This window comes from Castor canadensis, chromosome 8, assembly GCF_047511655.1.
Source record: "Castor canadensis chromosome 8, mCasCan1.hap1v2, whole genome shotgun sequence".
Taxonomy (NCBI): Eukaryota; Metazoa; Chordata; class Mammalia; order Rodentia; family Castoridae; genus Castor; species Castor canadensis.
The window spans coordinates 76235767-76250717 of NC_133393.1; the positions used below are offsets into that span (position 1 = coordinate 76235767).

The 14951-nt window shown below is 35.2% G+C and overlaps 1 protein-coding gene across 3 annotated transcripts in view; it reads right to left on the reverse strand.

The window, feature by feature from the left end:
- The window catches only part of Cpne8 (copine 8), a 225147-nt gene that overhangs the window by 80966 nt on the left and 129230 nt on the right, over window positions 1-14951 (reverse strand). For all 3 annotated transcript variants that reach the window (XM_074083117.1, XM_074083118.1, XM_074083119.1), the window contains 2 exons: window positions 12506-12610; window positions 11034-11075 (listed from right to left, as the gene is read on the reverse strand). In XM_074083117.1, coding sequence (XP_073939218.1) covers window positions 11034-11075; window positions 12506-12610 — 147 coding nt within the window. The remainder of the gene's footprint in view (window positions 1-11033; window positions 11076-12505; window positions 12611-14951) is intronic.

Here is a 14951-nt window from a genome sequence, read left to right on the forward strand (position 1 = left end):
GTTGATTATTATTAGACTATAAAATTAATATCTGGATTTTATTTTCTGAATTATTTTTTATTATAAACTAACATGCTTTTCAAATTTTATATGAGTTGTTTAATTGGGAGACTTGTCAAAGATAATCTAATTCTTATTTATTTTTGCCTTTTATACTCTCATCCGTAAGCCAATTATTTTCACCAACATTGAGAGGATCAGGGCACTTGGATTATATATAAGTATATACTGACATCTTTATACTAAAATATTGATTTGTATTTTAAGGATAAAGCATTTTGTCTTAACATTAAAATGGTAGTAGACCACTTAAGAAATTATAATCCACTTTCCTAGCTACCATATAATTCATTTCCAAGGACTATTTAAATTTTCCCCTAACATTTTTTTCTACTCCTAATGCCATCCACTCTACTTTAGGTCTTTAGCAGTTCAGTTATCTTTTGAACATGCTGTTAACAATGGTATATTGAAGTAAAAATTTAAAATCAATTTATCATTGAGAACCACCCAAATTCCCTTATGATTGTAGCTGATACAGTGACAAATGAATTTATAAAAATCTCAAGGTCTAAATAGCGTTTTTGATTCTAAATCTGATTCTCAAAAATAAGCAGTTACTTCTTATTGAAAAATATTTTCCCAATCTAATGGCCCAAATTCTCCACTTCTTTTTGTTTAAATTTATTTTATGTACTTTAGAATCTTTTATTAGCATATAATAGTTTCACAGGGGGAAACACTGATATTTATACAATATGCTTACATTGTTTCTTAGATTTATACTCTCCATCAATCTCCCTCACCCCCATTCCCTCCTTCTTAGAATAATCCCAACAGGTTTCATTCTTCTATTTTCATATATAAATGCAAAATATATCCACCATATTCACCCTCATTCACTCTTTCCTTATACCCACCCCTTCCACTAGTATCCATTCACAGAAAAGATGTATTTTACTCTCCTGTCCTTCATTTTTTAAGTGTACATTGATAGTCCAAGGGGGTTCCTCTTTGTACTTCAGGCCTGAATATAGCAAATTAACCTCCTCCCCCTGTTACTTACTCAATCTCTATCACAATGCTCTTCTAATATTCAACAGCTTATGATACAGCACATTATATTATATTCATATATAGGTGGATGTTTCAGTATTTTTCATTCTCCAACATTTTCTTTCCCTCTCCTGCCTCCCACAGACCCCTCAGACAGATACAACTTTGTTCTCTCTCTCACTATATATGTGAATGAAAATGTGTGTGTATATATATATGTATTTATACACACACATATATACAATATGTATATATATACATATTATATAATATGTATGTGTGCTAATATGTATTTACATATACATTTAACTTATAGATCTTGGACATGTGAGGGAAAACGTGATCTTTTATTCTTTTAGCCTGGCTTACTTCACTTAAATGAAGTTCTCCAGTTCCATCCATTTACCTGCAAACAACATAATTTCACTCTTTTTTATGGCTAAATAATATTCCAGAGTGTATATAGACCACATTTTCTTAATCCATTCATCAATCATGGGGCAGTTGGGCTGTTTACAAAGCTTGGCTATTGTGAACAGTGCTGCAATAAACATGGGTGTACAACAAATTTTCTATTTCTACAACCTGGTTTCCTAAGTAAACTCTGTCTCTCTGCTCTTGCTCTCATTCTAGCTCTCAGTATGTTAATCTAAGCCACCTTTTTCACATTTTATTGTCCCTTACAATATATGTTAGGATTCTTTCAAAATCTAAAATACTTATTTCTCTCTACCGAGCTTCCTGTTGCATAAGATTTGTTAACTAAAAATGCTTTACCCAGGAAGATCTAAGATGCTGACTAGGCTACAGAAGCAGAAAGCCTAAACTCCAAGACTCCAAAAACCTCCCTGAGACATTGGAGCCACACTTGGGTAATTCTGACTGCTTCTAGCCAAAATAATAACTGCCATCACACTAGGTACAAGAAAAATTCAAAGACTGACCCTCAAATCAGCCTTTAATTGCACCTAACAGCTGCGAACTACAGCACAGACAGCAAGGCAGGTCCAGCCCTGGGGAAACACTCCTTCCCCATGCAATTGTTTTCTTTTTTCTTTCCTTCTCTTCTCCTTCCTTGATTAAGCAAACATAAAGCATCAATCAGAATCAAACTTTCAACATCCTCAACCCCCAGCCTGTGGAAAGCCTCCCCACATTACACTGAGAAAATCTGGTGCCAATTCTTGCTACCACCACTGCTAGCTCCAAACCCTCCTGTGCTTCAACTGACAGAACAAACAGGTGAGCACCATGCACCACACGGAACTCCCCTACCCATCCCCTGGGAACATAAACCAACACAGCCCCTGTTGATCCCCCACAACAAAACTGAAAAACAGTGAACTGTAATCAAACATGGACAGCAGAGGGGGTGGTGGAACACTGAAGCTGCACCACAGAATGGGGGAGGGGCAAGGAGCTAATTTCAATGCCAAAATATCAGTAAACAAACAGGGAAGGCAGTGAAGACTGACAGTGGGTGAGTGATAAGCCACTCCCCACAGCAGGGCACGTACTGGATCACAGAGCTCATCTTCTGAGCCAGAGAGTAGCATCCAAAGCCGAACTGCCTCCCAAAACTGAAAAGCAAACAGTAAACAGTAAACAAATATGGACAGTGGAGGGGTGGGGTGGCACACTGAATCTGCCCCAGAAAAAGAAGGCAGGGAAAGAAATAACACCCAGCACTGAACTCTCAGTAAACAAACCCAGTGATAAACCACCTCCAAAGCAGGGCAGGTAGTGGATCACAGAGATAATCTTCTGAACCAGAGGGCAGCATTCAAAATTGAGCTGCCCTACCTCACTGGGGAGGAGCTGACCAAACAGCTGCATCTGAAGGCTAACACAGCTATCAGCTAGGGAAAACAATAGCTCTGACTACTCTCATGATTTCAATTAAACTGGTAGATAGCAGAACAAAATACTACTCACAAGCCAGTCACCTGGTGAGACCACATCAGAGTTTCTGCTTATATGCCAATACCAGGACTGGATGACAGAGGAGTAACTCCAGAACTTAAACTAAGACTGAAATTCTATTGTTCCTGAATCTGGTGTTTTTTCAATGTGTATTCTTTTTCCTGTTGTTCTTTTGTTTGTTTTTTGTTTTATTATTGTGGGTTTTTTATTTTTATTCCTATTTACTTTTGTTCCTTCTGTATGATCAACTGTACCATCACCATTTTCTCATCCACACTCTCACCCCCCCTCTACTCTCCCTCCTCCTTCTGTGCTAAAATCCATTGCTCTCCTTCCTAATAACTCTTTCCATCCTTTCTCATCCACTCTCTCCACCTGCCCTCACCTTCCCTTCCCATTCTCCCCCAACCTGTCACCAGACTTCCCCTCCCTCCTACACACTCACTACCTACTGACCAGCCCTAACCCCTGCAAACCCTGACACAAACACCCACCACTGCAACAACAGAAACACACCAAACACACAAAAGGACCACAAAAACCAGCAACTCCCACACCGCTTCCCCCACTCACCCACCCCACTTCCTGCCTCCCCTTTTAGTATCACCCTAACCAACTTCCCAAATTTCTATAGCTAGTCTAACAAACATTAACCCCCCCACTCCCATTGCTTATAAATATTACCACCAAGGAGTTTTCTGTATAATATATAAACAACTGGTATGTCATTGAACTTGTGAATTAGTTATTGCTAAATTAGATCCCCAGACCAGGGACAGAAATAGCACACTAACCTAGATAAAAACCAAGAAAGCTACAAACAAAATTTAAGTCAAGGGAAAGAAAGCAGGTGACTAAAACCACCAACTAGCCTATTAAGAACATAGTTGCACATACCAAATGGAATGATGGGAAGAAGAAGGGAAGAAGGGAACCAATCTCTTCAAAAATATAATTCAATACAGGATTCAGAGGGAAATGAAGAAAACAGATACCCAGTTCCTGATCCCAACAAAACAAAGATAAATGACACTAAGGAACACTGCAATGCCCACAAAAACACCCTCAACGAAGAATTCTTGCAAAAAATCACTGACAATTATATGCAGAAGAAGCTAGATGTGGTTAACAAAAATCTGTAAGATGCACTCAAGAAAAGTCAAGACACCAAAAATAAAAAATATGAGAAGACACAAAAACAACTAAACTCAGAGGAGCCCTGAAAAATATCAAAGTGAAACAGAGAACACTATAAATGGAGAGATATGAATTAAAGATGAAAATAAATAATATTAAATAGGAAGTGACCCATGATATGGAAAACCTCAGAAAAAAGAATCAAATAGAAACACAAAACACAGTGGAAGGCCACTCCAGAAGATTAGAACAAGTGAAAGACAGAATCTCAGAACTCAAAGATAAAATAGAAATTAAAGAAAAAACTGAAGAATGTTAGTCAAACAACTCAAGAGCTATGAAAGGAATACTCAAGAACTTACCAACTCCGTCGAAAGACCAAACCCGAGAATCATGGGCATTGAAGAAGGAGAAAAGGTTCAAGCAAAAGGAATTCATAATATATTCAACAAAATAATAACAAAAAATTTCCCAAATCTCAAGGAAGTTTTACCCATCAGGTACAGGAAGCCTCCAGGACAACAAACAGACTTGACCAAAATAGAACCTCCCCATGGCATATTATCATTATTAAAACAATAAGCACAGAGAACAGAGAAAGAATACTGAAGGCTGTAAGACAGAAAAAAATTGATCATATTTAGGGCACAAAGCAAGCCTCAGCAAATATAAGAAATAATCCCATACATTCTATCCAATCACAATGCATTAAAACTAGAACTCAACAACAAAAACAACAGCAGAAAATATGCAAAGAATTGGAAGCTGAACAGCACATTGCTCAATGATCAATAGGTCATCGATGAAATAAAAGGAAATTAAAAGGTTCCTGGAAATTAATGAAAATGAAAACACAACCTACCATAACCTATGGGACACAGGAAAGGAAGTCCTAAGAGGTAAGTTTATAGCCATGAGTGTATATATTAAAAGGTCAGAAAGATCTCAAACTCCTGGAAAAACAAGAAAAAGCAAAACCCAAAATAAGCAGAAGGAGAGAAGTAATAAAAATAAGGGCCGAAATTAATGAAACAGAGACCAAAAAACCCATAAAGAATCAATGAAACAAAATGCTGGTTCTTTGAAAAAATAAACATGATTGACTGACCCCTGGCAAACCTGACTAAAATGAAGAGGGAAAAAACCCAAATCAGCAAAATCAGAAACACAAAAGAGGAGATAAAAACAAATACCATGAAATCCAGGGAATCATCAAAAACTACTTTGAGTAGCCATATTCTAATAAATTTGAAAATCTTGAAGAAATGTACAAACTTCTAGATACTACGACCATCCAAAATTGAACCAAGAGGATATTAATCATCGGAATAGATCTATAACACAAAATGAAATTGAAGCTGCAATAAACAGTCTCCCAAAAAAGAAAAGTCCAGGAACTGACGGATTCTCTCTGAATTCTATCAGATGTTTTAAGAAGAACTAATGACAACTCTCCTTAAACTGTTCCATGAAATAGAAAGGGAAGGAACACTGCCTACCTCATTTTATGAAACCAGTATTACTCACCTCCTCAAAACAGACAAAGACACCTCCAAAAAGTAGAACTATACCACAATCTCCTTAATGAACATCAATGCAAAAATCCTTAATAAAATAATGGCAAACTGAATCCAACAACACATGAGAAAGATCATACACCATGACCAAGTCAGCTTCATCCCAGGAATGCAGGGGTGGTACAACAAATGCAAATCTATAAATGTAATACAGCACATCAATAGAAGCAAAGACAAAAACCACTTGATCTTCTCAGTAGATGCAGAAAAAGTCTTTGATAAAATTCAACACCACTTTAGGATAAAAGCTCTAAAAACTAGGAACAGAAGGAATGTACCTCAACATTATAAAGGCTATATATGACGAACCTATAGCCAACATCATAGTTAATGTAGAAAAACTGAAACCATTTTCTTAAAATCAGGAATAAGACAAGGGTGCCCACTATCCTCACTCCTATTCAACATAGTCCTGGAATTCCTAACCAGAGCAATAAGGCAAGAAGAAGTAATAAAAAGAATACAAGTAGGTAAAGAAACTCAAAATATACCTATTTGCAGACAACATGATCCTATACCTCAAAGACCCAAAACTCCTAGACATCATAAACAGCTTCACCAATGTGGCAGGATCCAAAATCAACTTACAAAAATCATTAGCTTTTCTATACACCAACAATGAACAAATTGAAAAAGAATGTATGAAAACAATTCCATTTACAATAGGCTCAAAAAAAATCAAATGCATAGGAGTAAACTTTTTGTTTTTAATTTTTATTTTTTTATTATTCATATGTGCATACAATGCTTGGGTCATTTCTCCCCCCTGCCCCTACCCCCTCCCTTACCACTCACTCCTCCCCCTCCCTCTCCCCCCCACCCCCTTGCTACCCGGCAGAAACTATTTTGCCCTTATCTCTAATTTTGTTGAAGAGAGAGTATAAGCAATAACAGGAAGGAACAAGGGCTTTTGCTAGTTGAGATAAGGATAGCTATACAGGGAGTTGACTCACATTGATTTCCTGTGCCTGTGTGTTACCTTCTAGGTTAATTCTTTTTGATCTAACCTTTTCTCTTGTTCCTGGTCCCCTTCTCCTATTTGCCTCAGTTACTTTTAAGATATCTTAACAAAGGATATGAATGACCTCTACAAGGAGAACTACAAACCCCTGAGGAAAGAGATTGAGGAAGACTACTGAAGGTGGAGAGATCTCCCGTGCTCATGGATTGGTAGAATCAACATAGTAAAAATGGATATACTACCAAAAGCAATCTACATGTTCAACGCAATTCCCATCAAAATCCCAATGACATTCATCAGAGAGACTGAAAAATCTACCTTAAAGTTCATTTGGAAACTCAAGAGGCCATGAATAGCCAAGGCAATACTCAGCAAACAAAAAGAACAATGCTGGAGGTATCACAATACCCAACTTCAAACTGTATTACAAAGCAATAGCAATAAAAACAGCATGGTACTGGCACAAAAACAGATCTGAAGACCAGTGGAACACAACAGAGGACCCATATATGAATCCACATAGCTATGCTTACCTTATTTTTGACAAAGGTACCAAAAACTTATGATGGAGAATAGATAGCCTCTTAACAAATGTTGTTGGGAAAAGTGGTTGCCTGCCTGCAGAAAACTGAAACTAGATCCAAGCTATCACCCTGTACTAGTATCAACTCAAAGTGGATTAAGGACCTCAATATCAGACCTGAAACCTTGTAATTAATACAGGAAAGAGCAGGGAATACTCTGGAAGCAATAAGTATAGGCAATGACTTCTTGAGCAGAACTCCAGTAGCCCAGCAACTAAGAGAAAGGATTGACAAATGGTACTACATGAAATTAAAAGGCTTCTGCATGAAAGAAATGGTCTCTAAACTGTAGAGACCACCCACAGAGTGGGAGAAAATATTTGCTTGCTATACATCAAAGGACTGATAACCAGATATACAGGGAGCTCAAAAACCTAAACTCCCCCAAAATCAATGAAGAAGTGGGCAACTAAACTAAACAGAACTTTTTCAAAGGAAGAAGTCCAAATGGCCAAAGAGCACATGAAAAAATGCTCACGATCCTTGGCCATGAAAGAAATGATTATCAAAACCACACTTAGATACCACCTCACTCCTGTTAGAGTAGCTATCAAGAACACCAGAAGTAACAAATGTTGATGAGGATTTGGAGAAAAAGGAACCCTCATACACTGCTGTTGAGAATATAAGCTAGTACAACCACTTTGGAAAACAATATGGAGGCTTTTTCAAACACTAAACATAGATCTGCCATATGATCCAGCAATACCACTCCTAGGGATATACTCAAAGGAATGTGACTCAGTTTATTACAAAGGCACTTGCACACCCATGTTTATTGCAGTACTATTCACAATAGCCAAGTTATGGAAACAGCAAGATGCCCCACTACTGACAAATGGATTAAGAAAATGTGGTATTTATACACAATGGAATTTTAATCAACCACAAAGAAGAATGAAATTTTGTCATTCACAAGTAAATGATGGAACTGGAGAACATCATCTTAAGCAATGTTAGCCAGGCTCAGAAGGCCAAAAATCACATGTTCTCCCTCATATGCTGACTTTAGACCTAAAACAAATGCAGTAATATTATTGGACATGGGTCACACATTAAGGGGAGAACACGTACAAGAGGAATAGAGAAAGGGAAGGAAACCTAAAACTTGAAAGTGTTCAATGTGCCCACTGTAGAAGAGCTAATAGAGTAATCTTAAACTGACAGAAGCCACTATGGGAAGGTGACAGGGAAGTAATGAAGAGGTCTGGTAGAGAGGAACCAATTTGGGTTGTAATACACTTGTGCATGGAAGCAATGCTAGGAATCTCTCTGTATAGCTATCCTATCTCAAACTATCAAAAACACTATGTCTTTCTTATTAGCTCTTATGTTTTCTCTTCAACAAAATTGGAGAAGAGGGCAGAACAGGTTCTGCCTGGAAGCGAGGGGGTGGGGGGAGAGAGAGGGGGCAGGGGAGAGAGATGGCCCAAATAATGTATGCACATATGAATAAATGAATAAACAATAAAAAATAAAATAACAAAAAATTCTTTACCCATTTTTCCAGATAACATAAAATTTCAGGTAATAATTAAATTTTGTTGAATGGTTCCATAATTATCTTTTGGATTATTCATAACTACCCCATTACAAATCACCACAGTATCATAGGATAGGACACATGTCCATTTAGAAGGCTTATATTTAAGTACTATAATTCACAATTACAATGCTATGGAAATATAGGGTTCCCATTTTGGCTCTACCATTTAGCAGTTGTATGCATTAGGCAAGTTACTTCTTTGCCTAAGTTTCTTTATCCTTAAAATAGAAGTAATATCTATTATTTATTATGAAATAGTCAATAATCACATCCTGGATAGGAGCCCCAAAAATCAGAAGGATAATTAAATTCCCAGTTAATTCTGATATTCAAAGCTATTTAAAAGTCTTGCAGGTTAAGAGTATGGCAGGTTAAGAATAAAGACAGTGGGAGAGTTACAGAAACACACCATTCGAAGATTGCTGATTATCTATGATTTCTGCAAGCAAGAGTCAATGTTCATGGATGCTGATGAAATTGGAATTCACATTCTTCAGTTCTAAGTGGCCAAATTAAAAACCTCAATCTCCCTTCCCTCAATTAATACAAATTATTGGAGAAAGGCCACCATTTTTTGTCTATTCTCAATTAAAATTTAAAATAGCTTATGATGTAAGTCACAAGGCCCTCCTTCACTCAGGTTGCATTGTTTCCTTTTCTATTCATTCTGAGCCGCAAAGTTCATTTCTCAGTGAATCAAGTATAATGAAGCAACAGAGCATACGTTCCCTACAGGAAAACATAAGGTTTTCTGATTAGATTTCTCCAGAGTACATGTACAATTCTTGTACATGTTCAAATAATTAATTAAATGAATACTTGGCAGAAATTAAAGATCAGTGGTACAGCATGGATTATCTGCAAGAGTAAATTTCAAAGTAGTGTTATGATCTTTTATCACAACCATGTTTGAGATAGAACTTGAAGATTGAAACCCTTCAGTCTTACATAACTATTTGTTGCTAGCTGAAAGTGGAATGTAATATCACCACCTCTGTCTCCATCTTCCCTTATCACTTCTTAATTGTGTCAAATTTTAAGGCACTTATTGGACAGTGGGTGCAAATGTCTCATGTATGCTTGAATGTAGCTTTCCATATGGACATTTTCCTACTCCTGCAGCAGAAGGAATGAGAGCAGCTGCCCCTTCAGCACCACCTGCTTCCTTGAACTTATTCTTGTGCTCACAGCAGGGCTCAGGTATCCAGACGCTTTCTCCCTTTAGACTTGGCTGCTGGCTCATATACAACAGAGGGGAAGGGCTTGCTTAGCTCTTGCATTTTAACCTTATGTTTCAGCTCTAATTATCAACGAACTGCTGTGGGTTGGGGTTTCCAGGATTACCTGAATGGGAAATTAAAAGTATCCTTTGCATTCCCATTCTTCTGTGACAAGAACATATTCCATTCATCCAGGAACTTCCTTGAGAGGTAGTTGTCTAAGACAAATTGGGATTTGAATATTTCTGGGTCTCTTCGCTTAACATCATTTAAAAACACCTCAAAACATAAAGCAGGAGAAACACTGGGAAAATGCTTAAAGTAGAAGGGAAGAAGAAGTGTGTTCCCTCTTTTTTTGTTTCCATGCAGAAGGAAAACAAAGCTTTTTCCTTTGGCATTCACCAAGCATAATTCAAGAGTTTTGCTTCATTGTTTATTTGTGAAGTGCGTTTCTCTTTTGTGTATGTGTGAGTGGTCAGTGGTGTGGTGCTCAGTACTTTCCTTTGAATGGTCCTCAGAGAGACTGTGAGATAAAGGAATTTGAGAATCACTACTCTACAGCTACAAAGTAGATTATCTGTAAACTACACGAAGTAAGAGAGGATCAGGTTCAAGGTCAAAGTCTTTACTGTTTCTATAAATGAAGAAAAGTTTTATTTTAATTTTCACATTGAAAAAAACATACTCATTCTTTAAAATGTCATGTATTTACATCCCTCAGTAACAGTTGAAAAAAACAGAAAAAATATTTAATCTGAAAAATTAAATTTAAAAGTGAGGTCAGGTATGAATACGGAACATTGAAACCAAAGTCATTTTAACAATGGGGAGGGAGAAAAAGGAGAATAACAGAGGGGACGAATCAAATTAGGGTACATTGTATACATATTTGGAAATGTCACAAGGAATTCCCCTGTACAACTATTGCATACTAACAGAAGCATTAAAAATATGGTCATTTCAGTCCACTTGCTTCTTAAAAGTATATTAAGTTCAAGAACAAGAATGAAAGAAAAGAAAATGTCTTACCTCCCATCTCTATCCCAGTCATATACCTCTATTTTGATTGTTCTGTCCATGGGAAAAACATACACATTAAAGGTACTTAGTAAGATCAAAAAAACATGATGAGAATTTAAAAATAAATTGTAGTCAAATTTTCTTAAATAAAATAATGTATGCTTGTAGGTTTCACAAAGTAATCTGAAATGAGGAGGAAGTAATGGAGGGGAGGGCGGTTCACCTGATAAAAACACAATATATACAGACCTGAAGTACCAAGGTGAAACCCTCTTGCCCTATCAATATACACTTAATTTTAAAAAGGGAGAATGAGGGTGTATATGGTAGATGTGTTTTGTATCCATATATGAAAATAGGAGAATGAAATCTATTGTTCTAAGAAAGGGGAAGGAAGGAAAAGGTATAATGATGGAGGGGGCAAATCTAACTAAGATAGATTGTAAACACATATATATCAAAATGTATCCCACTGTACAACTATTATATGCCAATAAAAATCACTTAAAAAAAGAAAAAGAAAATGAATGAGCCAAACTAAATAAAGCTATAGTCTTTTAAATGAATAAAGTCCTAGTCAGATGACATCACAAATTTCCAGGTAAACTTAATGATAAGTGATATATTGGTAACTAACAGTTTCTTGTATTGTACTGGGTAATAGAAAAAACTTCCCTTGAGTGTGTGGCCCTACTCTGTAATCCCAGCTCTCAGGAGGCTGAGGCAGGAAGATCAAGAGTTCCAGTTCAGCCTGGGCTACATAGTCAGATCCTGACTCAAATGACTGACTGAATGAATGAATAAATAAATAAATTTGTTAATTAATTAATTAATGTAAGATTAAAATGACAAAGAGATTGGATTTTTAGTTTTCATTTATTTGCTTTTAATTTGGGACAGTTAGAGATTTTTTATATTATAAACTTACTACAACCTGCCATTAAAAAGAAGTTGACATGAAGAAATATTTTAATGTTTGTGGGAAGAGCTCCAGGACCACCTTACTGAACTATTTGTATAAACACCTGTTCTACATGTACGGAACTTTTATGAATCACCAACTTGAGTGTAGCTATGCCAAATAACATTTTCAAGAGCATTTCAAGGTTGACAACAATTTCCCCATAGTCCTGTACCTCCTGGGTGCCTACTTACCTCAATCCAGAAGAATGTACCATAGGAAAGTCTTAAAGCAATGAGAATTGTAGAATGACTTTTGTACAGTAAGTTAAAGCTTAAATTAATATTCAATATATTTTTAGCAATTTTCATGTGTGGAAAATCAGACAGTTTAACCAAACTTTAATCAGTTCAAATCATGTCTATTCCCCAAATTATGGTAGAATGAATAAGTCATCCATGTTTTTATAAATATTCATTGACAGAGATGAAGAAGCCAGCTTTGTTTTAAACATAATCTGGCCTAGATTATTAGAGCTATAATGAACATTCAAAATCCTCAGAAAAGTTATTTATTTTACCTGTCATAATCTCCATTACACAAGGCTCTGACTGAGATCTTGAATGCTTGCCACACGGGATTTAGAGTGTTTTTGACAACTTCTGTTTTATGACAAATTGTAAAACTGTAAAACAAAAAGTTTTGAGTTACTTTCATGACTTAATTATGATTGTTTTAAGTCACTCCTCTTCCTGTGCAAAATAAATGTTGCCGATCCATCTGTGACTGCTCCATTATTTAATAAAGAGACATGATTTTGAAACTTTTATGACTAGCACACTATAATATAAAGCAACAAGATTTTGCGATATTTTACCTCAGCCAATTTTCTGCAAGTCCAGTGAATTCTAAAGCTATTTTATAAATGATTTCATGAACACTGTGGTATTCAACAGTCACTGACTTGCTGGCTACTTTGTTTAGGGTTAGATCATAATTTCTGTCCTCTTCCTAGTGTCACCTGCTATTTCTATTATTAGAGAAAGAATGTGAAGCTTGAAATTTCACCTCCTAGGAAGGGGACTTATCTCCTTAGTGAGATATTTATGAGCCAGGCAGTCATTTTCCTCCTAGCAATCATTCTTATCTGAAATGCACTAGATATAATTATAGACAGAAAACTCTCACTAGTAAGAATTCCCACACTAAGCATAACGAGAGAAAATTCTGACAGGATTATATAAATGTAAATAAACATATATGGGCATTACAAACAGCATTATAAGAAAAATATTAAATAGTCTACATTGAGATAGTTTTAATGAAACTATTTACCAAAAATACCTCTTCCAAAGGAAAATTACTACCTATTTAAGAATATTAGTCAAGTAGCCAAATACATGTGAAAGCAAAAAAACTAAGAATTTATAATTAGGCGCTTATAAGACTTTTACCTAACATTTCTATTGGAAAATTTGTTTAACTTTTTCTTATAAGATGAGCCCCAAACACATTGGGCTAAAGCATTTTTGAAATACCTCCATATTCCAATAAATGTTAAAAATAAAGAATGTAAAAAGCAAGGAGTTCTGTAAAAGTACTGTTTCTCACTCAAGTCTTGTCAAAACAAAAACAAACATTAATGCATAACATATTTATTAATATATCTATTTGTATCTAGATGTGAACTAGTTTTGTGTGTGTGCATGGCAAAATTTAGATGTGCCAAATTTTAACATTTGTTAATTTAAAAAATTTGGAATTTGGGGATTGCTTTCCTTTAAGAGTCCTCAAATTTTATTAAGTATTATTAATGTATAAGTGTCATTTTCACAAGTATAAATTTTTATTTAAAAAAGCATCACCAGTAGCCGTAAATGTGTGATCTTTATAAATAAAGAAAACTAAGAATAGAGATAGAGAATTCAGGAAATAGTTCAGTCAAGAGAAGATAAGAACACTATGATTCCAGAAATTTTGTACTACTCTTTAATTTCTCTCTATCTTTGAAATGACTAACAAATATAACTGTTATCCCCATAATCTGCAAAAAATAGTGTCAAATTCAAACTACCTGCATAGTATCTTCTCTAATTTCATTTATAAGTGTAGCCATAGTGACAGATTTTTTTCATTATATTTCTTTCACTTTTAATTTCTGGATAACATTTTCTCTTTAGTTAATATTTTATTATCAATAGTTAGGGCAAACAAAGAAGGAAACATCACACCATAAGACAGTAGTAATAGCTAATCTTTAAGATCTTATGTGTCAAGAATATTTCTAAGTTTTTTGTGTAGTAACTCATTTAATCCTCTGTAAGGTGGGTTTGACTATTACCCCATTTTGCAGATGAGAACTCTTTTCAAAATAGGTTTAAAATGTTGCCCACGCTCCCTTAACTAAATCACCGCCATGATCTAAATCTTTTTAACAGAACTTTAACCATATTTTTACCACTAAACTTTCCCATGAATGATAACACTACAATATGAATTACAAAAAAACTACAGTTAAATATATTTAATGGTAGATTTATATGTGTTAAATTATACTCTATAACACAAGGATATATATTCAAACTACACAAAATAAATCTAATCATGACTAGCAAATTTACTAGACTATAATGCAAAATTTTATTGACCTTTAGACAAAGATATTACTGGAAAAAAAACACTAGACCATATAAAAGCAATGCATATAATCCATATCCTTCTCCAAGAAAAATGACTTAAGAATTCACTTCTATGAAAAAAAGTACATTAGTTTCAGTGTTTTGGATTTCTACAAAACATCATTCTTCTGCACTATTAAGACAATGGCATGATTTTATAAAAAAAAAGGAAAGAATAAAGTGTCTCTGTGAACCTGAAAATCACTTTATGTATCAAACATGACATGAATGATTATGGAGCTACACATTTTGAAATACAAAAAACTCATCCATTTTAAAATACAGAGATATTTTACTACATTTGTCAATTTAATGAGCTTCTTTGACAAAAAATAATTCAAATATCAC